Below are 27,043 nucleotides of genomic sequence, written 5' to 3'. Positions count from 1 at the left end.
AAAACCCCCAAACTCCCCTGCAATTTTACAACAGATACATTAAAAACAATAAATTAAGAGAACAGAACTTATGAAGGGGAAAGATCATTCATGGCCATTTAAGCTACACATACACCAATCGTGGCTTTCACAGGTCATTGTATGTGAAGATGTGATTGTCTTTAATGTCCCCCGGGGGGAATGGTAGGGGCAGTGCCACGTGGAATGTTGCGGGGGGCATAGGGAGGTCCCAATGTTGAGTTTTCAATGGGCTGCAGAGGGATGTGATCCTGGGATTGTTGAACCTTCAGGTTCACCAGAGTCTGCAGCATCTATGTTTGCTGCCTGAGAAGCCACATTATGTCCTGGTGCATCTCCTTCTCCTTTTCCTGCTGGGAGTCCTGGGCCTTTCTCCTCTCTATTCTTTCCTTCTCCAGGCTGTCTGCAGTGTTCATCATCAGGCCCTGTGCTCATGATCCGATGCAGCACTGGTCTGCAGGATCTCATTGAACATGTCATCCTGAATTCTCTTTCTCCTCCTCTGGCTCAAGTGTTCTGTGAGTGTGTAGGGGGAGACCCAGAAGGCCACAGCTGAAGATAAAACACACAGAGGTACCATTGGCAGCATATTCACTATGGAAAGGAAAACTTAAGATGCTGAACTCACTCCCTTTGCTCTCCTAAAGTTTTAAGCACTACATTCTCACTTCTTCTTTGGATTGCTTGTGCATGGCGTCAGTCGCCACACCAGCCAGAGTGAGCATGGCCCACATGGTGTTACATGATTCTAATAGTATAGGGCAATGACACTGGATACCGGCACACTTTTTCACAGGCGATGGTGATTTTAGCTGATATCTCACTCCTGAGGGCAACAAAGGCAGAGAGAGCACAACTGGTGCTGCTGTCCTGAAGCTTCCCAAGCCTATATGATAGCACCATTGCAGTACTCAGGCTATTGCTGAGTGGCATTGGAGAGCATTCTATCATGAAAGAAGTAAGGTAGCCTTCCCTAGAAACCTTTGGCAGAGGATTGTAGGAGTACCTCCATGAAAGTTTCATTGAGATCTCTCAAGAGGATTCAAGGGACTTCCCTGTGTACATTTGAAAAAAACTGCTGTGCATGACTCCCCCTGCCTAACTGAACAGGTGAATGAAAAGCAGAGATCAACTCTACCTCTCTTGGCTGTATCGCTACCTCTTCTAGCATGAGTAAATTAATGAAAAGTCAAAAGATGTGTCTTGCTACTTTCGGGGTGCCATCCCTGTATTGAACATTGATCTACACACTTACCCAAGGTTCCTTCCCTCATGGACTCTCCCATGCTTGACTGGTGGGATTGGCTGGACTGCGCTAGAATCAAAAATAGGTCCTGGCTGGCTGTGCAGCTGGATCTCCCCTGATCACCTGTCCCCACAATCCCCTCCTCACAGTTCATGGCAGGGGTCTGTGACTTGGCCTACTCAACAGTTTTCACATGCTGTGAATGATGGTGATAGGGTCTCTGCTGAGTATGGCATTCAGCTCTTTGTAAAAGCATCAAATCTGCAGTTCAGCAGCGGATCGATTGTTGGCCTCCCTGACCTTTTGGTATGCCTGCCACAGCTCCTTGGCTTTCATTCAGCACTGCTGCTAGTCCCCGTCGATCCCTTGTCCTGCGTCCCATGAGCAATCTGCTTGTAGATATTGATGTTTCTACAGCTGATTCGGAGCTGTTCTTGTACAGCCTCTTCTCCCAACGGGCCCAGGAGATCCAATATCTCCGGACTGCTCCGGGCAGAAGCATGCCTGGAGTGTGTAGCCGACATGGTCAGCTGGGCAATTGCACACAACAATCTAGAATTGCTAGGTGTGCTTGCCATGCCAGGCAATCCGGAAAAGGAATTTAAAAAATGTGTGGGGCTTTAAAGGGAGAGGCTTCTGGTCTCCGTGACTGCTGGGCCGTGGAGTTCACAATGGTGACCAGATTGATCAGTGTGGGGCATTTGTGGGACAGCTGTTGAAGGATAGTTAGGTCACAGCAGTGCAAGTGCAGACACTGTGGTACTTATGTCAAACCTAAGTACATTGACCGTGATTCTGTGCTGTTCTGGGAGCTGGTGTTACTATGTTGCTGTAATGGAGCACGTACATCAGTGAGAGACAAATTTAAGGGCAGAAACATGTACGTTTAGGTCAGCGTAAGCTGCCTAACTTTGTAGTGTACACCAGGCCTGAATCAAAAAATATCTAATTTTTTTCATTCTTGGTTGATAAATTTCAGCATGATGTAACTGAAAAGCAGAAAAGAATGAACAAATTGATTTTACTTGCAAGGTTTGATGCTTCAAACAATCCTGAGCAATTTTGAAAATTGTCTCCTCATGAATAATAACAGAAGAAAAACATTTATTTATCTGGGATCGATTTGCTAAGCATTGCAATTTTACTAGCTATATTAAAGAATTTGATGCTCATTTCTTCATATGTTTGCTGCTGTTCAAAATATAAATATATTTATATCCTTTGGGTTCTTTCAACCAAAAATCTCATTGTTTCATAAATGTGGTGATTTATCCACTTTTTTTCTATGACAATGCTTTTCAAAGCGCTTTGCACAGTGCCATTGTATTAAAAATAAAAACAGTGATGTTGAATGGAAGTTAAAGTTGAAATTAAGTGGCATAAATGAGTAAATGCATAGTTTTATTCATCTCCATGGTTATCGTTAAAGTATGTAATTTGAGGACTTTTCTAACAAAGTAGTATGTGTTACAAAACAGAGATCGTTTTTTTTTTTTTTTTTTTCCTTCCAGGTTCATGCTTTAAATATCCTGAGGGCCTTGTTTAGGGATACCCGTTTTGGTGAAAACATCATACCTTATATAGCAGATGGAATACAAGCAGCAATTCTAGGTTTTACATCCGCTGTCTGGACAGTAAGTTAATCCTTAATGCATTGTATTGGGTTAGAGAAGCTTGTGGTGATGGTGCTAATAAAAGCATTTGTAATGTTAGTCAATAATAGTACCACAGCTGGTGGAATTTTTATGAACTGAATGTTCATATGTATTACAGAATGTGGTATATCATGTTACAATAGTGTGGAAACAGTACTGGGGAAAAACAAAACACAGGAAAGCTGCAGTTTGGGCCTCGATATTCTGTTATATCGATGTATTTTTTTGTGTTGGTTTGATGTAATACAGACTGTACTGCTGTGTAATTACTGAGTTACAAAAATAAATTATCTTACAAATTTTTAAAAAAAAGATCTGATTGGCTGATAAATAGTGAGACAGTGCGTCATGTAGTAAGAGTCAGGTCATTTTTTTTATGTCATTGGTTTTGATCTCAGTGCAAGATGGTTATCAGTATGTTATTTTTAAGGTCCAATATCTCATGACCTACCATGGCTAAAAATAAATGCTTTAGAGTTCTGGAAACCTGGGTTTACGTTTGTTCTTGTCCTTAATGTAGCTCAAGGACATGTCTGAACTTTCCATTAGTTCCCAGACTGATAATTCCAGAAAACCTCACTTTCTTAATAGTTCTTTCTTCTGATTGATGCAATGAATTTGTGGTATTCTTTACAGGTAAAGGTAGATCAACTCTGGACTGTGGTTTCAGTGTTTTGTGATTAATGAAAGCTGTGGCTCCTAGTGAACTGTTATGTGCTAGTTTAATTTGATTTGGTTTCTGCTGAGTGTTTTGCTGGTTTTCAGTTCCCTGAGACCCACTATTCTTCTTCGAGTGCTTGCTCATGTCGATTCCAAGTAGGTGTGTGCGTACCACGTGCACAGTCATCGGAAGGTTTTTCCCTTAACAGTACCTAACAGGTTGGTGCAGGTGCTCTCCAGAATTGGGCTCTGCCAACCCACTGCCTCTTCAGTTTCTTCTTACCGCCTGTGATGGTTGTTAGAGATACATGTCTCTTTTCTTGCTTCGGCAAGCAATCTGCTAGTGGTCTCTTTTGTTGAACCTGTAAATAGTTAGATTAGAGTTAGTTTGTTAGTTTAGTTTAGTTTAGTTAGTTTAGTTAAGTTTCTGTTTGGGGGGCCCCCTGATTACATTTCCCCCCTACCCTGGAATTGGGGCATGGGGTCTGCTATAAACCTATGCCAAAGAACAATACCCATGAATCCTGCTTGAAGTGCCTGGTGAATCCCACCAGACAGATTGCTGTTGGATTTGCAGGGGATTTTGTTCTAGGACCAAGAAAGAGAGGAACATCAGGCTGAAACACCTCCTCATGGAGGCAGCCCTTCGTCCTCAACCTCCAGGCCATTCGGACCCATCACCTCAGTCCGGAGTGTGCTGGCCTTACTTAGGGAGTCTGTGGTGCCGAGGAAGAACTTGGTACCTAGCGACCCTCGGCACCACCATTCCCTGGCACTGAAGTCAGCCTGGCACTGCTCCCACTCTCCGGTGCTGCACAAGAGGCATAAGAAAACCAACAGAGGGCGCTCGCCCATGGTGAGACCAGCAGGGAGAACAGCGCTAACAGTACGCATCCTGGGCCAGGGCACCCAGTGCCTACTCTACCAGAGGCGGCACTGTTGATTCTGGGCTTGCAGAGGGGTCCATTGAGTCTTGCCAGTGGACTCCCCCATAAGGGAGAGCCAGATGGAAGAGTAGCAGTGGGGAAAAACCCATTCTGGATAAAATTCATAAGCATGTTATGGGGTAAGAGAAATGGAGCAAAGGTTGAGTGATTTACTCAAGGTTCCACAGGAATTTTGTGGCAGAGCCAGGGATGGATTCCAGATTTCTTGGTTCCCAGCCCTTACCTTTTAACCACTAAGCTACATCATCTCCTCCATTAAACTATTTTAGGGCACTGAAGTTCATTAAACTATTTAACTGTCCACTCACATGTTAAGTATTGTATAGCAAATTACTCTCACCTTTCTGTGATGGATCTGCTTTAAGTAGGATGCTAGATTAGGGATCATTTGTCTGGTCAGGTATGTAAAATGTTCTCTTGCTGTTTTAAAATTTTTAAATTAAATTAGCTCTAAATTTAAAATCCAGTTTACAGTGCTGTTTGAAAGCTGCTTAATATGTATCCCATGTTTCTTTATACATTAGGTGAGAAATTCCTCCACTCTTCTGTTTAGTACCCTGATTACAAGAATTTTTGGAGTTAAAAGAGGGAAGGATGAAAATTCCAAAAAAAATAGGTAAGTTCCATCTGATGCTAATTTCACTTTTGCAAAGCATTGCCTCAGCCAAGAACAATTTGAAAATGTTGCTTGCTTTTTTGGATTTATCTGAAGAATAATGTTATGAAAACATATAGATTAGTTTAAACTGTGTTGCCAAGAATTAAGTCTTTGAGTCAAAAATATCTACTGCTAGGCAGTGAACATTAATTTTAATTCAAAGTATAATTTTATAGAAAAGGCCTTATTCTCTCTTCGAGAGTTGCTCATATGCATTCCATTTAGGTGAGTGCGCGCCCCATGCACGAGCCTGCGGAAGCTTTTTTGCCCTAGCAACCCCACAGCGGTCGGTCCCGGCGCCCCCTGGAGTGGCGCGCGCATAGCGCGGTATATAGGGCGCCACCGACCGCGCGGGCCCCCAGTTCCTTCTTTCCGTCCGTGACGGTCAGTGGAACGCCTGACCCTTGCCTTCATTGCAAGTAGCAACCTCATAACCGTGTAGATAAGTTTCTTGTTTTAGTAGTTAGTATAGTTAATAGTGTTGTTAGATAAAAAGGTAGTGTAAATAGTTAGCCCTTAGGGGCTCGTCCTTAGGAGCCATGCCGGGCTCCACGGGATTCAAACCATGTGCGGCCTGTTCCAAGGTGTTCTCCACCAGCGACCCGCATGATCGCTGCCTTAGATGCCTCGGGGAACAACACCGGAAAGATAAGTGCCGCATATGCAAGTCCTTTAAACCCCGTACTCAAAAGGACAGAGATGCTCGCCTCCGGGCGATTCTAATGGAGTCGGCACTGCGTCCCGACTCGGAGCCCTCCAGATCACCAACGGCACCGAGCATCTCATCGGTGCGCAGCGCTCCTCCGGCACCGACATCGATAGCACCATCGGTACCGCACAAGACGGCACCGAAGAAGAAAACACGGCCGGGAGCTGTAACTATGGACTCCCCCTGTGACCGGTGCAGCAGGGGGTGATACAGGAGATGCCCCATCCACGTGCCGTTGAAGTGGTCCCGGCACCGGCATCTCCTCGTAGGGAGCCTCCCCCGACCCCGAGGGGTGGGGGAGCGCCTCTACAAGGGCCGTCGACGCCGGAGGCGTTTGCAGCGGCAAGAGCCCTAATGACCTTGCCTACGCCTCCGTCCCCCCCTCGGCCGAGGGTTTTGGGGACAGCATCTCGGGGTAAGCCCGCGCTGAGCTACCCCGGTGGGCGGAGGAGACGGGATTCGGTGTCTCCTCCCAGACGGTCGGGGAGAGGGAGAGCAACATCCTCCCCTCCCAGCTCCGACCATGAGTCGTCGAGCTCCTCCAAGTCACGGCACCGTGCGGACTTTGGAGGTTCCCGGGAGAGCTCCGTCTCTAGATTAAGATCTCCGGAGCCTCAGCACCGGTCAGCCCTGCGGGGAAAGACACGGCCAAAAGAGCCACGGCACCGTTCCCGCTCATCGTCGGGCTCCCGGCACCAACCATCACCGGTGCCGACAAGAGATCGTCGCTCCCGATCCCCGGAGCACAGTCCGGTGCGGGTCCCGGTGCCCGAGACACAAACTCGGCATCGGTCCAGATCCCCGGCTGTGCATAGAGACAGCCGATCTCGCTCAGTCAGTGGGCGGCGGGACACCCCGACACGCCGGGCTCGATCACAGTCTTGGACTCCGAGCCCGTCTCGCCTTGCGCGGAGGGCTCCGGAATCGACCCAGCATCACCCTCCGGTACCGAGAGCACGAGACCGGTACCGCCATACGCGGTCTCAATCATCTAGTCCGGTACAGTCGGCGGTACCGAAGAAGACACCGGCACACCACCGACGCTCTCAGTCCCCGGTACCCAGGGACAGCACGCGGTACTGATACAGATCGCGGTCGCCAACGCGTTCCCCGACGCGACGTACGGTACCGAGGGAGGACACAGCACCGCGTCGGCGTTCTGAATCCCTGGTACCGAAAGAGGGGCATTACCGCCGACGCTCCAGGTCTCCCACAGGCAGCCCGGTGCAGCATGATCGGCACCGAAGGGTCACTCAACCCCGTTCCCGCAGCCCGCCACGAGCCCCGGCACCGGGCGCCTCGGCACTGAAGGTCTCTTCGGTACCGCATGTTAGCCCGGAGAGACGACGTTCACGGAGTCCCAGGAGCCATACCGGGAAACACTGCCGCAAGACTCGGAGGTTCTCATCTTCCTCCAGCGGCTCTCCATCACGCCGACACAGCAAGCGGCGCCATCGCTCCTCCTCATCGCGCAGCCCGTCTCCAGCTAAAGGGCAGCGCAAAAGGAGCCGGAAATCCCTAAGCCCGGCTCACACAGGCATGGCGCCATACCCGGCACCAGGCCCGATACCGGCATGGGGACAAGGCCCATGGCAATGGCCTTACTGGGGACCCTGGCCGCCACAGACACTACAGGGGACAGGGTCACTCCCCTCATCCTCAAAGCCCCAACCTCCTCCCCCACCTAAGAGCGGAACGCAGGAGGAGCGCCCACAAGGGATGACCAGTCGTCGTAGTACGAGTCCGACCCTATGGAGGGCCGCTCCACGGGTCCCCTATTGCAGTCCTCCTCCTCTTCTCCCCCTGACACAACATCCAGGGACCAGAGGACCCCATTGCCTGATTTCAAGGCACATCAGGAGCTCCTGAAAAGGCTGGCAGAAAATTTAAAAATAGACCTTCGGGAGCTCTCTGAGGAGGAGGACCCCATATTTGGCTTCCCGGCCTCTGCGGGGCCTTCTAGAGTAGCACTCCCAGTGCATGACAGGGTGCTAAAGCTGGTTAGGCCTATTTGGGAGACCCCTGCATCGGTAGCTCCCACATCAAAAACGGCGGAGCGTAAATACTATGTCCCGCAGCAAGGGTTCGACTACCTCTTTAACCACCCAACCCCGGGCACGTTGGTAGTGGACGCAGTAAATCAGCGGGAACGGCAAGGTGCCCAGGCCAATACTCCCAAAAACAAGGAGTATAAAAAGCTAGACCTTTTCGGGAGAAAGGTGTACTCGACCGCTGCTCTCCAGCTCCGTATAGCTAACCACCAGGCTCTCTTGGGGCGTTATAATCTTAATCTCTGGTCATCTCTCCAGAGATTTACATCGGCCCTACCCCAAGACCTCGCACTGGATTTCACCACATTGCTCCAGGAAGGGTCGACAGTTGGGGGAGCTACGCTGCAGTCGGCCAGTGACGCTACAGACGCAGCGGGCAGAGCCATGGCGTCTGGCATAGTTATGCGACGCTCGTCCTGGCTACAGTCCTCCGGCCTCTCAACTGAGGTACAGCAGGCCATTCAAGATCTGCCCTTTGACGGCTTAGGCCTGTTTTCGGACAAAACGGACAGTAAACTGCATGCCCTGAAGGACTTGAGGGCCACTCTGAGGTCCTTGGGCCTGTATGTACTTCAGGCCACGAGACGCCAGGGCAAACAACAGCCTCAGAGGCAGCAGCAGACAGCTCTGAGGTTACCCCCCCGTCCACCACAACCCAGGAGAGCTCGGGACCGTTTAGACAAACTAACCGCCGAGACCGCCTAGGCCCTGCCAAGGGCTCCCAGTCAGGGCCGCGTAAAAATAACAAGCGCCCTTTTTGATAGCGCCCTTCGTAGCCGATCAGGATCACACCCTGCCCTTCAGAGACAGGCTTCGGCCCTTCCTCCAAGAGTGGCAGGGCATAACCTCAGACCGCTGGGTGCTAAGTGTGGTGCGGAGAGGTTACGCCTTGCAGCTTTCGGCTTTCCCACCGGATTCCCCCCCTACCCCGTCCCTCTTCAGGGACCCCTCTCACGAGCAACTCCTCCTCCAGGAGGTCCGCTCCCTGCTCCACCTAGGGGCAGTAGAGGAAGTCCCACCCACGGAAAGGGGCAAGGGGTTTTATTCCCGATACTTCCTTATCCCTAAGGCAAAGGGAGGCCTCCGACCTATTCTGGACCTGTGCCACCTCAACAAATTCATCAGGCGGCTCAAGTTCCACATGGTCTCCCTAGCCTCCATCATTCCCACACTGGATCCTGGGGATTGGTATGCCGCTCTCGACTTAAAAGATGCATATTTTCATGTTTCTATCCTCCCTGGCCACAGACGTTTCCTACGGTTCATGGTAGCTGGCGGCCACTACCAATTTGCAGCCCTCCCCTTTGGCCTTTCCTCAGCGCCCAGGGTCTTCACCAAGTGCATAGCGGTGGTAGCGGTCTACCTGCGGCGCAAAGGGGTTCAAATCTTCCCCTACCTAGACGATTGGTTACTTCGTGGAAGGTCCAGACTTCATGTAACAAACAGTTTAGCCCTAACGTGCGCGGCATGCAACAGACTGGGGCTGCTCATAAACGAGCAGAAATCCACGCTGACCCCAGTACAGCGCATAGAATTCATTGGGGCCACCCTAGATGCAGTGCAGGCCAGGGCCTTCCTTCCACAGCCCCGGTTTCTAGCTATGACAGCCATCATTTCCGAGCTACAGAGATTCCCCACGACAACAGCCAGGCGCTGCCTTCAGCTGTTGGGGCACATGGCGGCATGTACATACGTGGTGAGGCTGGCTCGTCTCAGACTCAGGCCCCTGCAGGGGTGGTTAGCCTCAGTTTATACCCCAGCCAGACACTCTCTGAGCAAGGTAGTCACTGTCCCACCCCAGGTACTAGCGTCCCTGAACTGGCGGACAGACCCGAGACAGGTAATGGAAGGAGTTCCATTTGCAGACATGGTCCCTTCTGTAACACTGATTACAGATGCTTCCGACATCGGTTGGGGTGCCCACATGACCCACGACCTCAGTACCCAAGGTCAATGGTCAATACAAGACAGAATGCTCCACATAAACATTCGGGAGCTCCGAGCAGTACTTCTAGCCTGCAAGGTTTTTCTCCGCTTTCTGAAAGGGAGGGTGGTGCAAGTCCTTACAGACAACACTGCAACGATGTTTTACATCAACAGGCAGGGGGGAGCATGCTCCTCGACCTTGTGCCACGAGGCATTGCAGCTATGGAACCTTGCGGTGAGATACGATTTCCATCTGGTTGCGTCTCACCTCCCAGGGGTGAGGAACGACGAGGCAGACCGCCTCGGCAGGTCGTTCTTACCCCGCCACGAATGGTCTCTTCATGGGGAGGTTACAGCGTTTCTCTTCCGCAAGTGGGGAGTTCCCCATCTGGACCTCTTTGCCACACTACAGAACAGGAAATGCCCACTATTTTGCTCCCTGCGCGGGCGCGAACAGAACTCCATTTCGAACGCGTTCCTGATAAATTGGTCGGGACCACTACTCTATGCTTTTCCCCCGATCCCACTGCTTCCCAAGGTGCTCTTGAAAGTCAAGAGGGACAGAGCGGATATCATCCTGATCGCACCGGCATGGCCGAGGCAGCACTGGTACAGTATGCTGCTCGACCTCTCCATCGCCACTCCGATCCCGCTCCCGAGACGCTACGATCTCCTCTCCCAGGAACAGGGTCGCCTGCTCCACCCAGACCTGGACTCCCTCCACCTGACGGCATGGAGGCTCCATGGCTAACAGAGGGAGAGAGGGCTCATTCGGAACAAGTCCAGAGAGTCCTGCTGGGAAGCAGGAAACCTTCCACCCAGGTTGTATACCGGGCAAAGTGGAGACGTTTCACTCATTGGGCACAGTCACGTGGCATTCTGCCGCTGGACTCAACTATCCAGGCCATTTTAGACTATCTCCTACACCTAAAAATGCAGGGCCTTGCCCTGGCCTCCCTAAGGGTACATCTGGCGGCCATCTCGGCCTTCCATTGCCCAGTGGAGGGGAGGTCTATTTTCTCTCACCCAATGTCCATCAGGTTTCTTAAGGGTATAGAGAGGCTGTTCCCGCAAGTTCGTGAACCTCTACCTCTCTGGGACTTAAATCTAGTCCTCACTATTCTCACAGGTCCCCCCTTCGAGCCTGTGGCTACATGCCCACTTCTGGTCCTGTAATGGAAGGTAGCCTTCCTGGTAGCCATTACATCGGCTAGGAGGGTCTCCGAGTTAAGAGCCCTAACCTCAGACCCTCCTTATACGGTTTTTTATAAGGATAAAGTGCGACTGAGACCGCACCTGACCTTCTTGCCTAAGGTGGTGTCCCAGTTTCATTATAACCGGGATATCTTCCTCCCCGTGTTTTTTCCCAAACCACACGGATCGGAGGAGGAGCGGAGATGGCACTCACTGGACGTCAGGCGAGCCTTAGCTTTCTACATTGACCGGACCAAGCCGTTCCGGAAGTCCACGCAACTCTTCGTCGCAGTGGCGGACCGCATGAAAGGCTCACCTGTCTCCACCCAGTGCATCTCCTCCTGGATCACCACCTGCATCCGCACCTGTTATGAGATGGCAAAGGTACCACTCCCGGGACCGATTACGGCGCACTCAACCAGAGCCCAAGCCACCTCGGCGGCTTTCCTGGAACGAGTGCCCATGCAAGATATCTGCAGAGCTGCAACCTGGTCATCGGTCCATACCTTCACCTCCCATTATGCCATCGTGCAACAGGCAAGAGAGGACGCAGCAGTCGGCAGAGCCGTGCTGAGAAGGGGTTCGCGCAACTGACTCCTTCCCACCACCAAAGGTATGGCTATATAATCACCTAAATGGAATGCATATGAGCAACTCTCGAAGAGAGAAAACAGGGTTACTTACCAGTAACTGTTGTTCTTCGAGATGTGTTGCTCATATCCATTCCAAACCCACCCTCCGTCCCCGCTGTCGGAGTCGGCAGAAAGAAGGGACTGGGGGCCCGCGCGGTCGGTGGCGCCCTATATACCGCGCTATGCGCGCGCCACTCCAGGGGGCGCCGGGACCGACCGCTGTGGGGTTGCTAGGGCAAAAAAGCTTCCGCAGGCTCGTGCACGGAGCGCGCACTCACCTAAATGTAATGGATATGAGCAACACATCTCGAAGAACAACAGTTACTGGTAAGTAACCCTGTTTTCTGAAAGGTGCTGAACTTCTACAGCTCCCAAAAACTTCAGTGGGAGTTACAGATGGTCAGCAGATCTTGGAATCAGACCCCAAAATGATCCTCCAGAAATTGAATACCTGGCACCAGGAGTCCAGGGAATTGCAATTTATTCATTTTTAAAATGTCTGCTCTTTGTATATACAGTGACTCATCTTGCTGGTTTTACACAAAAATAAAATTATTTCCTATGATATGGTAAACAGTGGGTGTTCTGGCTCTGATGGTGGTTGTTACGGTGGCTCAGAGGGAATTCTGAAATATTTGCTGATGGCAGACAGATGTACTGCTGTTGTTGACACTTCTTGCTGCTCTGTAATTGCAGGAGTTCCATGACAAATAGATGAAACAGCATAATTACTTTCCCAAAAATGAGAGCATTATCATACTTCCAAATTAGTTACTATGATGGTATTGATGTTGGAGGCTGAAAATGGGGAAAATATAGATGGGAAAGAGGATACCATGTGTTCAGATCTCATCTCTGCTTACTCTGACTTAATTGGCATCACAACGATTTTATGGGATAGATCTCATGATTGGAATATAGGTATAAAGGGATATAGTTTGTTCAGTAAGGATAAAAAGGGAGGTGTCGCATTGTACATCAAGAATATACATGCTTGTTCTGAGGTCTGAAAAGAGGTGAGAGGCAAATCAGTTGAAAGTCTGTGGGTAAAGATAAAAGGGGCTAAAAAGGGGCAGAGGGGTCATGTCCTTGTCAGGGGTCTACTATTGACCACCAGATCATGAAGAGGAGGTGGATAAGGCATTTCTAGAAGAAATAATAGCAATATCCAAAACACAGACCTGGTAGTATTAGGGGACTTTAACTACCCAGGCACCTGTTGCAAAAACAATACAGCAAAATATAAAATTTCCCATAAGTTCTTGAAGTGTATTGGGAACATCTTTTTGTTTCAGAAAGAGGAGGATGTAACCGGGGGATAGACATTTTAAACTTGGAATCTGACCAACAGGGAGGAATCAGTTGTGAATCTGAAAGTGGAAGGCAATTTGGGTGAAAGTGGTCAGGAAATTATGTATTTTATGATCCTAAGGAAAGGAAGGAGTGAGCTGCAGAATAAGGACAATGGACTTCAAAAAAGCAGACTCTAACAGACTCTGAGAACTGGTAGGTAAGGTCCCACGGGAAGAAAATCTAAGGTTATTCAGAAGAGCTGGCAGTTTCTCAAGGAGAGAATATTAAAGGCAGAACTGCAAATTATGCTGATGTGAAGGAAAGATAGTAAGAATAGTAAGAGGCCAATATGGCTCCATCAGGAGCTCTTTAGTGACCTGAAAATTAAAAAGGAATCCTGCAAAATGTGGAAACATGGTTACTGGGCTAATGGACTGTGAAGGGAAGCAATAGATATGAGAGATCTTGATTTTAGTTAGGTTTTTGACACAGTCCTACAGGACATTACATAAACGATCTAGGGAAATATGGTCTAAATGAAATTACTAAAAGGTGGGTGCACTTCTGGTTGAAAGATTGTTTTCAGAGTAGTTGTCAATGGTATACTGTTAAACTGGGAGGATGTATCTAGTGGGGCCCCACTGGGATCAGTCCTGGGTCTGATACTACTCAATACTTTCATTAATGACTTGGATGATAGAGAGGAGGGAGTATGATTATAAAATTTGCAGATGGCATGAAGCTGGGAGGGGTTGCAAGCACTTTGAAGGACAGGATTCGATTTTAAAAGAACTTTGACAAATTGAAAAACTGGTCTGAATTCAACCAGATGAAATTCAATAAGGACAAGTGCAAAGTATTTCACCAAGGAAGGAAAAATCAAATGACCTATTATAAAATAGGGAATAAAGTGCTATGTAGTAATACTATTAAAAAGAATCTGGGAGTTATAGTGGATCACAATTGAATGTGAGTCAACAATGTGATGCAGTTGCGAAAAAGGCTGATATTCTGTTGTGTGTGTAAGACATGGGAAGTAATTGTCCCATTCTACTTGGCACTGGTGAGGCCTCAGTTGGAGTACTATGTCCCCTTCTAGGCACCACACTTTAGGAAAGATGTGGACAAATTTTCTTTATAAAAACAAGTAGTTTATTTAATTCACACAAAGAGAACATCCTGCAACTCACACTTATTTCATATTTATAAATTATATGGCACACCAAAATACAGGTGTTTCACATTCAGTCACTGTGTCATTTTCCCCTTCACCCCTACCTAACACTATGAACCTGTCCTGTATAAAGAACTAGGAAGTAAATACACAAAAACTTTTGTGTAGTGACAGTTAAGGTTGCATCAGCATACACCCCATCCATGCAAAACCTGAAAAGCATGGGATTAACAAGTTATGGGAAAAGTCTCCTGCATTTCTAGCCTTTTTCACATTACCTACAATGCTGTTGATAACACTTCAGTGCTTCATAAGGCTTTTGCTTCCTCCTCTGACTGATACCAAAAGGCAATATGAATCTCAGCTTCTTCATATTCGTATTCTAGTGCAAAACCTTAACTGTGACCTCGGTGTTAAGACAGCCTTGTTCCCAAGATGTATGGAAGGTGTGACAATCAGATGTGCTGATCTGTTGTTACAAGCGTGTCTGAGGTCTGTTCAGGTTTTGCAGCAGAGTGCAAGTTTCATGAAGTTGTATGTCGATCGCTGTTGGGGATATCTGATAGCTTGCACAGGCAACGTTAATTCTGTAATTTCCCTACTTTTGAGTACTTGACTCTACAGACCTCAGTTCTTTTAATATAGGTTTTTTTTTAATATCTATATTAAATGGATGCTGTCAACTTAAATTGCACTTCTCTCTGAAACGTCTTTGTTCACTGTTAAAGTAACACCCAGTAATCACTATAACTGAAAGATTGGAGTAGAAAATATTTTTTTTCTGTCTTTTCAGATTGTTTACTTTTTGCATTTGACAGAGCTTTCTGTGTAGTCAGTTTTGTTGTTTTCCTTTGAGCCAGTGAGCTAATCTCACACAAACAAGGCAAGAGAAAAGAAACGTTTACAATAGAAGAGGAAAATGAGTGTAGAACCATGAAAATTGGCAGGGCCCCAGGCAGGTGTGTGACCTGAAACAGCTTTCAACTTTTTTCTTTAAATTGACTTGGTTTCAACTTCATGGCAATTAGTTTATAGGAAAATGGTTTGTTTTGCTAGCTTATTTCTAATGTTTGTCATACAAGGTAATGAATGAAGCTAATTTCACTTAATGTTTAAAATGATTATTCCTCAGCAATTGCATCACTTTTCTAATTATAAATACCAGTAGGTGTCACTATCGTTGCATAGTTTATCATACAATATTCAGTGTATAACTGGAATTACACAATTACAGTAGGATCACACATGCAATTCTCCTGTCCTTCCATATGTTTTCCAGTATGTTTGCTGTTTTACTGGAACAAAATCCTTATATTAAAGCCAAATACTGTTTAGTTTAAATTTTTGACTGTTTGCCAGCTAAAACTTTCAAATTTCAATACCATAACTTAGGCACCAAATGAAAATTAGCCTGGTTTTCAGATGTGCTGGGTGTCTGTAGTCCCATTACTTGATTGGGATCTATGGTTGTTTAGAACTTCTGAAAATTAGGCCACTTTGTTAGGTGCCTGAATATTGATTTTGTGGCCTATATTGAGGTGCCATGCTGGATAACTATGCCAATTTAATAAACTAAAAAACCCTTTGTTAAAAAAATGCCACTGACAAAATAATCTTGTATTGTGTATATTGCAGTATGCCCACTAAAATACATCAGAAATGCATTGGCACAAATAATATTTGTGTTGAGTCTTTAGAAATTTAACCTGGAATAAGAATAACAGTTTATTTAGGTAATGTTGAAATAATACTAGGTTTTTTTCACTTTGCTTCTGTTATAAGTTTGGTATAGGAGCACTGTGCGTACTCAACATTACTTACACTTCTCATTATCAAATCTGAGACAAGGCCTTATTTACTGCAGTTTTCTTGCAGTATTATTACTTGCTCTACTATCTGTATGAGGAAGAATAGGGACTTGAACCTGGGTTTACCCTTTCCCAGGGAGTATCCTAACCACTGAGTTATTGGTCAGTCTGGGTTGGTTGGTCTGTCTCTGAGACCAAAAATTCCATCTCTGAAAAATTTCTGTTTAAACAAATAGGCTTTTAACAAACAAAAAACAAAACTGCCTTAGTTGAAAAATTCCTGACCAGCTTTACTCCATATCTGCCTCTCTTCTCCACTTTAGTCTCCTTTATCCCCTTCCCTTCAGTGTCACTTCTGTCTTTACTTTCTTTCAAGGGCTCTCAATCACAGTTAATCAAGCGATTAATTTGTTCTGAGTTAACTCCATTAAAAAAATCACTTTCTCTCAATTGCACTGTTAAACAATAATAGAATACCATTTAAATTTATTATAAATACTTGTGAATGTTTTTCTGCATTTTCAAATATATTGATTTCAGTTACAACACAGAATACAAAGTTTACAGTGTGCATTTTATATTATTTTTTATTAAATATTTGCACTGTAAAAATATAAACAAAAGAAATTGTATTTTTCAGTTCATCTCGTACAGCTACTGTAGTACAATCTCTTTATTGTGAAAGTGCAACTTACAAATGTAGATGTTCTTGTTACATAACTGCACTCAAAAACAAAACAATGTACATCTTTAGAGCGTACAAGTCCACTCAGTTCTACTTCTTGTTCAGCCAATCAATAAGACAAACAAGTTTATTTATATTTACAAGAGATAATGCTGCCTGCTTCTTATTTACAATGTCACCTGAAAGAGAGAACAAGTGTTCACATGGCACTGTTGTATCTGGCGTTGCGAAGTATTTGCCTGCTAGATATGCTAAACGTTTTTATGTTACTTAATGCTTCAATCACCATTCCAAAAGACATGCTTCCATGCTGATGACACTTGTTAAAAAAATAATGCGTTAATTAAATTTGTGACTGAGCTCCTTGGGGGAGAATTGTATGTCTCCTGCTCTGTGGTTTTACCTGTATTCTACCATATATTTTGTGTTATGGCAGTCTCGGATGACGACCCAGCACATGTTGTTCGATTTAAGAACACTTTCACTGCAGATTTGACAAAATGCAAAGGTATCAATGTGAGATTTCTAAAGATAACTACAATACTTGACCCAAAGTTTAAGAATCTGAAGTGCCTTCCAAAATCTGAGCGGGACGAGGTGGAACATGCTGTCAGAAGTCTTAAAAGAGCAACACTCAGATGTGGAAACTACAGAACCCGATGCAGAATCCAAACCACCAAAAAAGAAAATCAACCTTCTGCTGGTGGCATTTGACTCAGATGATGAAAATGAACATGCATCAGTCCTTACTACTTTGGATTGTTATCGAGCAGAACCTGTCGTCAACATGGAAACATCCTCTGGAATGAAGGTCGAAGCATGAAAGGGCATACAAAGGGTTAGCGCATCTGGCATGTAAATATCTTGCGACACTGGCTACAACAGTGCCATGCAAATGCCTTTTCTTACTTTCAGGTGACACTGTAAATGAGGCAGGCAGCATTATCTCCCGCAAATGGAAACAAACAAAATTTTCCCCATTGTTGCTTTCTGGCAGTGCTACTATCCTTGCTGTGTATCCTTCTCAGCAAGTGAAACATTTTTCTCAGTACTATTTGTTCCTCTTTCCAGTTCTGTCTCCCTTAGATATATACACAGGGAAAGGGGATGGTTCAGTGGTTAGTGTACTAGCCTGGGATTCAGGTGGTGTGGGTTCAGTTCCCTGCCCTGCCATGGACTTCCTGTGTGACTTTGGGCAAGTCACTTTGAGTTTGTCTGCACATCAACTGGCAGGTGTGATTCCCAGCATGGATAAACATACTCATGGGTAGTCTGCTTGAGCTCGGATGCTAAAAATATCAGTGTGGCTGCAACGGTACAGGCAGCTGCTCTGGCTAGCTGCCTGAGTACAATCTTGCCCGATTGCCAGGGTATGTACTTGAGTGGCTAGCCCAAGCCGCTGTGGCTACACCTCTCAGCTGCTTTGTAGACATACTCTAAGTCTCCCCATGTGAGAGTTCCTGTAATAGCACTTTACTACTTCATGGGGCCATTGTGAGGATAAGTACATTAAGAGAGTGAGGTGCTCAGATACTATGGAATAGGGGTCAGATAAATAGCTATGATGGATAACTATTGAAGCTGGAAGGTCTTATTGCTCACTGAACAACCTGTACTGATATACAGTGACATAATGTACTGTGTCTTACCTACAAAAAGTTGTTTCTCCAAAGCTTTTTTGGTAAATGCTTTAAATGGGTTGATAGAAGCTGATAGTAAAATAGATTGATCGATGCTTTTAATCATGTATCAAAGTAGAGTCTTTTAGAGATACGTTAAGTATGCATTTTAAATGGATTAATTGAGCATGTTTAAAACATTCCACTCATGAATGATATCTGAGAATGTATACAATATGAATTAGAAAAATGAACATGGGATATAGATCTAGCCTTGCTGGTTAAAATTTAAAGAAATCTCTGTTAATATTCATTTTATTGTATGTCCACATTGATGTGCTTCAAAGATCATTTGTAAATTTTTCATCAATTAACAATGATTTAAACCCATAGATTTCTAAAGACCACTGGAATGGTGGTAAGAATGTAGTTAAAAGTGGAGTGTGTGGTCAGAGGTATCTTGCCAAGTAATCTTTCGAAGAGTTGATGCTGTAAACTGCGAGACTGTATGTTTTGTTTTGTTTTGTTTTAAAATAAAATAGCCCATATTCATTTTGATTAAATGTTAGTCCTTGCTCTGGCTTTTAGTATATTGAGCGCTTTAGCAGACTTACGCATCTTCGTGAGACAGTTCTGAAAACAGGGTTACTTACCAGTAACTGTTGTTCTTTGAGATGTGTTGCTCATATCCATTCCAATATAGGTGAGTGCACGCCACCGTGCACTGGTTCCCGGAACTTTTTTCCCCTTAGCAGACCCCATAGGGTCGGCTTAGGGCCCCCTGGAGTACCACGCTCATGCCGCGGTATATGAGGCACCGCCCACCCTACGGGCCCTCACTCCCTTCTTTCTGTCGACTTTGACAGCGGGGACGGAGGGTGGGTGTGGAATGGATATGAGCAACACATCTCGAAGAACAACCGTTCCTGGTGAGTAACCCTGTTTTCTACTTCGAGTGATTGCTCATATCCATTCCAATATAGGTGATTAAAAAGCCATACCTTGGAGGTGGGTAGGAGTTACCGATGAGCTGCTCTCATCAGCATGGTTCTGCGCAATGCCGCGTCCTCTCTCGCCTGCTGCACGATGGCGTAGTGGGACGTGAAGGTGTGCACTGACAACCAGGTGGCAGCTCTGCAGATGTTTTGCAGGGGCACCCTCTTTAGGAAGGCCGCCGCCGAGGCCTGGGCTCTGGTTGAGTGTGCTGAAACAGCCCCTGGAAGTGGTATGTTCGCCTGCTCATAGCAGCACTTGATGCAGGCGGTGATCCACGTGGAGATGCGCTGGGTGGAGGCAGGTGAGCCTTTCATCCAGTCCGCCACTGCCACGAACAGCTGCGTTGACTTCTGGAATGACCTTGTCCACTAGATGTAGTAGGCCACGGCTTGTCTGACGTCCAACGAGTGCCATCTCCGCTCCTCCTCCGACACATGCGGTTTTGGAAAGAACTTGGGGAGGAAGATATCTTGATTATAGTGGAACTGGGAAACCACCTTAGGCAGGAAGGCTGGATGGTGTCTCAACCGCACCTTGTCCTTATAAAACACAGTGTAGGGAGGCTCCGAGGTCAAAGCTCTAATCTCGGAAACCCTCCTAGCTGAGGTAATGGCCACCAGGAAGGCTACCTTCCAAGAGAGGATGAGCAGTGGGCATGTATCCATGGGTTCGAAGCGGGACCCTGTTAGTCTGGGGAGGACCAGGTTTAGATCCCAGGGAGGCACTGGGTAACGGACCTGCGGGTAAAGCCTCTCCACCCCCTTGAGGAACCTGACTGACATTGGGTGGGAAAATAGGGACCTCCCCTCTAGCGGCTGGTGAAAGGCTGAGATAGCTGCCAGGTGGGCTCTGAGGGAGGCCAGCACCAAACTCTGGAGCTTCAGGTGGAGCAGATACACCAGGATCGCCTGTATAGGCGAGCAGCTCAGCGGGATGTCCCAGGACTCCTCCCAACAGGTAAACCATCTCCACTTGGCCTGGTACACGACCTGAGTGGAAGGTTTTCTGCTGTCCAACAGAACTTGTTGGACCTGCGCCGAGCAGGCTCTCTCCCCCACCGTCAGCCACAGAGCCTCCAGGCCATCAGGTGGAGGAAGTCCATCTCCGGGTGGAGCAGGCGACCCTGGTCCTGGGAAAGCAGGTCATAACGCCTCAGGACCTCCATGGGCGGGGCGATCGACAGGTCCAGCAGCATACTGAACCGGTGCTGTCTCGGCCAGGCTGGAGCAATAAGTTTCACGTCCGCTCCGTCCCTCTTGATTTTCAGGAGGACTTTGGGCAGCAGCGGAATGGGGGGAAACACATACGTGAGGGTCCTCTTCCAATCTATGAGGAACGCATCGGAGATGGAGCCCGGCTTGCGACCCTGGAGCTAGCAGAACCTCGGGCACTTCCTGTTCCAGGACGACGCAAACAGGTCCAGTTGGGGAACACCCCACTTGCGGAAGATAAATGTCACCACCTCTGGGTGTAGTGACCAGTCATGGCGAGGTAGAAACGACCTGCTGAGGTGGTCCGCCTCGTCGTTCCTGATCCCAGGGAGGTGAGAGGCAGATATATGAAAGTTGTGCTTCACTGCGAAGTCCCACAGTTGAATGGCCTCCTGGCAGAGAGCCAAGGAGCACGCTTTCCCCTGCCTGTTCATATAAAACAGGGCCTCTGTATTGTCCTTCAGGACCTGAACCATCCTGCCCGTCAGGAATCTGAGGAACACCTTGCAGGCCAACCGGACTGTCTTGAGCCCCCGTACATTGATGTGGAGGCTCTTCTCCTCCTCCGACCACAGCCCCTGGGTGCTCAGGTCGGTACTGATGTGGGCCCCCCACCCCACGTCCGAAGCGTCTGTGATCAGGGTGACCGATGGGGCCAGATCCCGGAAAGGAACCCCTCTCAGTACTTCCCTGGGAGTCCTCCACCAGTTCAGGGAGGTCAGGACCTGTGTGGGAACCGTGACCACCCTGTTCAAGGAGTGCCTGGCTGGTGCATACTTCGAGGCTAACCATGCCTGGAGAAGCCTGAGTTTGAGACGAGCCAGCCTCACCACATACGTACAGGCTGCTGTGTGTCCTAACAGCTGCAGGCAGTGCCTGGCTGTCGTCGTGGGGTACCTGTGGAGTTTGTCGATTATGGCAGCTATTGTCTCTAAGCGAGGCTGTGGGAGGAAAGCTCTGGCCTGAGTGGCGTCCAGGGTGGCCCCGATGAAATCTATGCGTTGCACCGGGGTAAGTGTGGACTTCTGCTCGTTTATGAGCAGCCCCAGTCTGGTGCATGTCGCACAGGTGAGGGATAGGCTGTTCTGAACGTGGGCCCTGGACCTGCCCCTGATCAGCCAGTCATCCAGGTATGGGAAGATCTGCACCCCTCTGCAGCGCAAGTGGGTCGCCACCACCCCCATGCATTTGGTAAATACCCTGGGGGCGGACGAGAGGCCAAAGGGCTGGGCCAAGAATTGGTAATGGCAGCCAGCTACCATAAACCTTTGGAAGCGCCTTTGGCTGGGAAGGATGGAAATATGAAAGTACGCATCCTTCAAATCGAGGACAGCATACCAATCTCCCGGATACAGAGCAGGGATAATAGAGGCTAGGGAGACCATGTGGAACCTGAGACGCTTGATAAATTTGTTTAGTCGGCATAGATCTAATATGGGTCTCAGGCCCCCTTTTGCTTTGGGGATGAGAAAATACCTGGAGTAGAATCCTCTCTCTATTTCTTGTGGAGGAACCGCTTCCACAGCCCCCAGGAGGAGGAGGGCATTCACCTCCTGCAAAAGGAGTTGCTCGTATGAGGGGTCCCTGAAGAGGGATGGGGTAGGGGGGGAGTCCGGGGAGAAGGCCATGGACTGAAGGGCATATTCCCTGAGAACTATGCTGAGGACCCGATGGTCCGAGGTGATATTTAGCCACTCGGTGCAGAAGGGTCTTAACCTGTCTGTAAACAGAAAGAGTGGATATGGGAGAGAGGTAATGGTGCCACCCTCGAGCACACCATCAAAATGGTTTTTTGTGGGTAGCCCCCTTAGAAGGTCCTTGCTGGGAGGCTGTGGACGAGCCGGAGCGGTTGCGTCGTCTGAACCCCCTGCTCCTGTCCCGGCCCCTACGGGGCTGAGAGGGTCTAGGCGATGGCCTAGGCGGTGGCTGTGCCTGGCGTTGGGGCTGTGGCCAAGACTGACACCTCGAGGCCTGGGGAGTGTAGAGTCCCAAGGAACGGAGCGTAGCTCGTGAATCCTTCAGAATGTGCAGCCTTTCGTCAGTTTTCTCTGAGAACAGGTCCGCCCCATCGAAGGGCAGGTCTTGTATAGATTGCTGCACCTCTTGGGACAGCCCCAATGACTGCAGCCACAAACACTGCCTCATGGCTATTGCAGAGGCCATGGCTCTGCTAGTGGTGTCCGCAGCATCACTGGCTGTTTGCAACGCCTCCCCTCCCACCGTGACGCTTTCTTCCAGGACTGTGGCAAAGTCCGCCGCCTGGTCCTGGGGCAACCCCTCTGCTAACCGCCTCATGGAGTCCCAGAGGTTAAGATTGTACTGACCTAGGAGGGCCTGGTGGTTCGCAATCCGGAGCTGCAAAGCCCCAATGGAGTAAACTTTATGGCCAAACCAGTCAAGTTTCTAGTTGTCCTTGTTTTTTGGCATGGTGCCCAGGCCACCTTGCCTGTTCCTCTGGTTGGCCGCATTAACCACCAGAGTCCCCGGGGCCGGGTGCATAAACAAAAACTCAAACCCCTCTGCCGGGACATAGTATTTATTCTCGGAGCCCTTGGATGTAGGGGCAACTGAGGCAGGGGTTTTCCATAGGGCCTTGGCCAGCTTAAGGACCCTATCATGCATGGGTAGGGCCACCTTTGATGGTCCCGCTGACCCAACAACCCCGAAGAGGGGATTCTCCTCCTCTGAGAGCTCCTTGAGTTCAAGGTTCAAGTTACAGGCCACCCTTTTCAGGAGCTCCTGGTGGGCCCTGAAGTCTGGGAGGGGCGCCCTGTGGTCTCTGGCAGCCGCCTCATCAGGAGAAGAGGAGGAGGATTGTTGGGGGGGCCCCGCAGAGGGTTGCTCTTCAGGGTCTGATTCCTTCTCTGAGGAATGGCCCTTAGCCTGTTGGCTTGGTGGGGGGGGGCACTGGCTGCGCCACTGAGGATGGGAATGATACCGTCTCTTGTCCCATCTGTGCCCCCAATGGATCTCAATAAGGCCGCTGCCAGGACCCTTGTGGCCACCCCAGTGCCGGCATCGGTACCGGCTGCGGAGCGTCATGAGGGCAGCAGGTCTTGCCTTTGTGGGACCCAGAGCCGCTGGACCGGTGCCGCCGGTGCCTCTGGCTTTTGCTGCTCTTGGTTGGGGACCGGCCTCTCGATGACCCCGACGAGGTAGAAGAGCATTGGTGCCACCACGAGCGGAGCCAACGGGAGGATGCGTGCCCCATCAAGCTGGACGACGACGTCCTCCTTCTCGGCACCGATGATTTCCTGTGCTGCTTGCCCTTCAGGGACCAGCTCCGAAGACTGCGATCTTCAATGGGTCGAGGTAGCCAGGTCTTTTGGTCCCGGGTTCCGTGCTAGGCTCCGCGCCGGAGATCGGGACCAGTGCCGTGGTGGTGAAGGGCTCGATGCCGGGGTGTGGGAGCGGGAGATGCGCACCCTGCGTGAGGTGGATTTGGAGCAGTGCCGTCTCGAGAGCGATGCCTCCAGGGCTGGGGACTAACTTCGGTGCCGCGGGGAGGAGGAGTTTGACGACTCCAAGTTGGAGCTGTGAAGGGAGCCTCTGCGCTCTACCCTCCGTGGCTGTCTGGTGGGAGACTTCGCCCCTGACGGGGGTCTTGACCATCCACCGGAGGCACCCAGAGAGGGTTTACCCTGGGACACCGGTCCTCACACCCTCAGGCAAGGGGGAGATGGAGGTGTGGACATGGTCATTAAGGCCCATGCCATGTGGAAAGCCTCCGGTGTCGACGGTCCTTGCAGGGGCGCTCCCCCACCCCCAGGAGTCGGGGGGCTCCCTCCGTGGAGGTGCAGGCTCAATGGGCCGTGGCTGGTGCATCTCTTTGCTCGACCCTGGCCGCGCAGGCAGTGCGGGGACCATGGGCACTTTGCGCCCTGGTGCCATTTCTTCTTGGGCACCGGAGAGGGACGGTGTCGAGTCGACTCTGGTGCCGGTGGAGCACTCCACACCGAGGAGACACTCGGTGCCGAGGTGGAATGCGGCGGTTCGGCGGCCGGTCAGAGCGCCGCCTCCATCAGAATAGCCTTCAGCCGAATATCACGCTCTTTCTGAGTCCTCAGCTGAAGGCTTTACAAATCTTGCACTTATCCCTCCGATGCTGCTCACTCAGGCACTTGAAACAGCGATCGTGAGGGTCACTCATGGGAAGAGGCTTGCCGCAAGCAGCGCAAGACTTGAAGCCAGATGAGTCGGGCATGGCCTGGCCCTAAGTCCCTAAAGTGTCTGTTCTAATTCTAACTAACTTAACTACTTAACACTACAGTTAACACTAAACTATTCAAGCTATTCAACAATGATTAACAGAGTCAGTAAGGGGAATGCTACTTGCGAAATCAAGAGGCAAGACGTTCCAGCAACTGTCACGGGCGGAAAGAAGGAACTGAGGGCCCATAGGGTCGGTGGTGCCTCATATACCGCGGCATGAGCGTGGTACTCCAGGGAGCGTCTAAGCTGATCCTACAGGGTCTGCTAAGGGGAAAAAAATTCCGGGAACCAGTGCACGGGGGCGTGCACTCACCTATATTGAAATGGATATGAACAATCACTCGAAGTAGAACTTAAGTGTTCGAAGCAATGTTTGCATCAAACACACTGCTGTTGTGGTTTATATTGATTACCAGTCCATCATTAGAAAATACAGGTTTCATTTCCTAACATGTTTTTCTAGTAATATGAGTGATATCATAACTGCTGTTAACTTATGAATTAAAGGTAAGTTTTATGAAAATGTAGTGCAATAAGGAGACAAAAAGAGAGAAACCCCATGTACTCCATTTTCCATACATCCTAAAGCTAAAAGAATTGAATGTTGAAATAATGAATGTAATCTAAAACAATAAAACCATCTTAAGAAAATGTTGTTTAGTCTACAGAAAAAGTGTATAGTGTATTCTCTGTTAAAGTTTTGTTGCGGGTTAAGGATGATGGTGGATGGAGAATGGTTCTTTTTTTTTTACATAAACACTATTAAAGTAGAGCTCTGCTTGGGTCTAATTTTAAAGCTCAACCTGAACCTGACTAGATCACAGCTAATCTGAATCTGTCAGGTTGTTTTCAGACCTGCCCCAAACCCAACATTTGTAGTCAGGTCCCCTCCGATTTGGCTTTTGTTCCAAGGGCCTAGCTGCTGGTCTGGACTCCATGTTCTTTACTGTTTCCTCCCCAGAGCTGTCGAGATTAATTACTCCCACACCCTATTCCTACCTGAAAGGTTGCTGATTTCCCCCCTGCCTCCCAGCCACTCCCCCGAATTTGTCAGTGCTGCCGCTACCACCTCATCCTTGGGGCTCACCTTGGTGGGGGCTTTCTACTCCCCATGCCCGCATTCTGTTTCTGACCACCTCCTCCCCAGGCCCTACCTTCTTGCTGCACTGTATATGCTGTGAAATGAGAGGCACAATGACACATCAGCACACGCTGCAGAGGATGCGACACAGCCAGGTGGCAATGGCTGGCAGGTGTAAGGAATGCAGCTACCGAGGTGCCGCCCCCCCGGGCAGGAGAAGGTGGTCAGAGACAACCTGAGTCTGGGACTGTTGGGTTATTTTCAACCCCACCTGACCTGAATTCGACTCTTGTAGTTGAGTCCCATTGGGTTGCAAGATTCTACACTAAGTTTAATTGAACTTATGGAGATCGTGACAAAAGTAATGTGTGCTTGCCGGTGAGTGATATCAATGTGCAGAGAGTCAGACTAGAAGATCATGATGGTCCCTTCTGACCATAAAGTCTGAGTCTATGAGTAAATAAAATACTATCTTACAGAGAGGGGATTTTAGACCTTAGCTGAATTAGAATCATAGGAGCTATTATATTGTATTATTCCAATCATTCTTTTAGTCCAGTGTCCTGTCTCTGACAGCAGCCAGTTCCAGTTGCTTCAGGGAAAGTTGTAAGAACCCCAAAGTGACCAACTATTGGATGTTCTCCTTGTCTGTATGATTCCTCCTAAACTCTTGCCTCAGTGATACCTTGTGGAAATGAATCCCACAAGCTGATTGTGCAGTGTGTAAAAAGATTTCCTTTCATCCTTCTATCAGTTTTAAAAATTGTTACCTTTAATTGAGTGTTTCCTTCTTGTATAAGAGAATTAATAGGAGTATCTGACTAACTGTGTCTGTGCTGTTCATTATTTTGTATACCTTTATCATTCCCCTTTCTCTCCAGATAGTCACAGTCTTTTCTTTCTCTTTATATGGAAATATTTCCATTCTTAACTACTGTTGTCGTCACACATCTTTCTACCCTCTTTATTTTTAATATATCCTTTTCGATATAGGATTAGTAGAACTGACCACAGTATTCCAGGTGAGGGAACACCATTGATTTTAGAGAGAGGTTTTGAGACACTTTATACTGTATGAGACAGTCTCTTTTCAGTGCACAGCTGAAACAACTCCATTGACATTTGTAGCTTGAAGGGATAATATTCTTCATCCTTTCATCTCTCTCTTTTAATATTCTGTATTCTGTCTGAAATTTTAATATCCCAACCTGCAGTAACTGTCTATCCTGTGCACAAAAAGAAGCAGGGATTCTGTAGAAAAAGTTGTG

At 48.3% G+C, this 27,043-nt stretch overlaps 1 protein-coding gene across 2 annotated transcripts in view; it reads left to right on the top strand.

Annotated features, from left to right (window-relative positions):
* Positions 1 to 27,043, top strand: part of THADA (THADA armadillo repeat containing) — a 345,314-nt gene that overhangs the window by 70,858 nt on the left and 247,413 nt on the right. For both annotated transcript variants that reach the window (XM_067565060.1, XM_067565061.1), the window contains exons 25-26: positions 2,776 to 2,898; positions 5,051 to 5,142. In XM_067565060.1, coding sequence (XP_067421161.1) covers positions 2,776 to 2,898; positions 5,051 to 5,142 — 215 coding nt within the window. The remainder of the gene's footprint in view (positions 1 to 2,775; positions 2,899 to 5,050; positions 5,143 to 27,043) is intronic.

This window comes from Emydura macquarii, unplaced genomic scaffold (assembly GCF_026122565.2).
Source record: "Emydura macquarii macquarii isolate MOO-44397 ecotype Brisbane River unplaced genomic scaffold, CSIRO-AGI_Emac_v2 contig_2676, whole genome shotgun sequence".
Classification (NCBI taxonomy): domain Eukaryota; kingdom Metazoa; phylum Chordata; order Testudines; family Chelidae; genus Emydura; species Emydura macquarii.
Note: the sequence above shows the minus strand (reverse complement) of the source record. Positions and strands in the feature narration are given on the sequence as shown.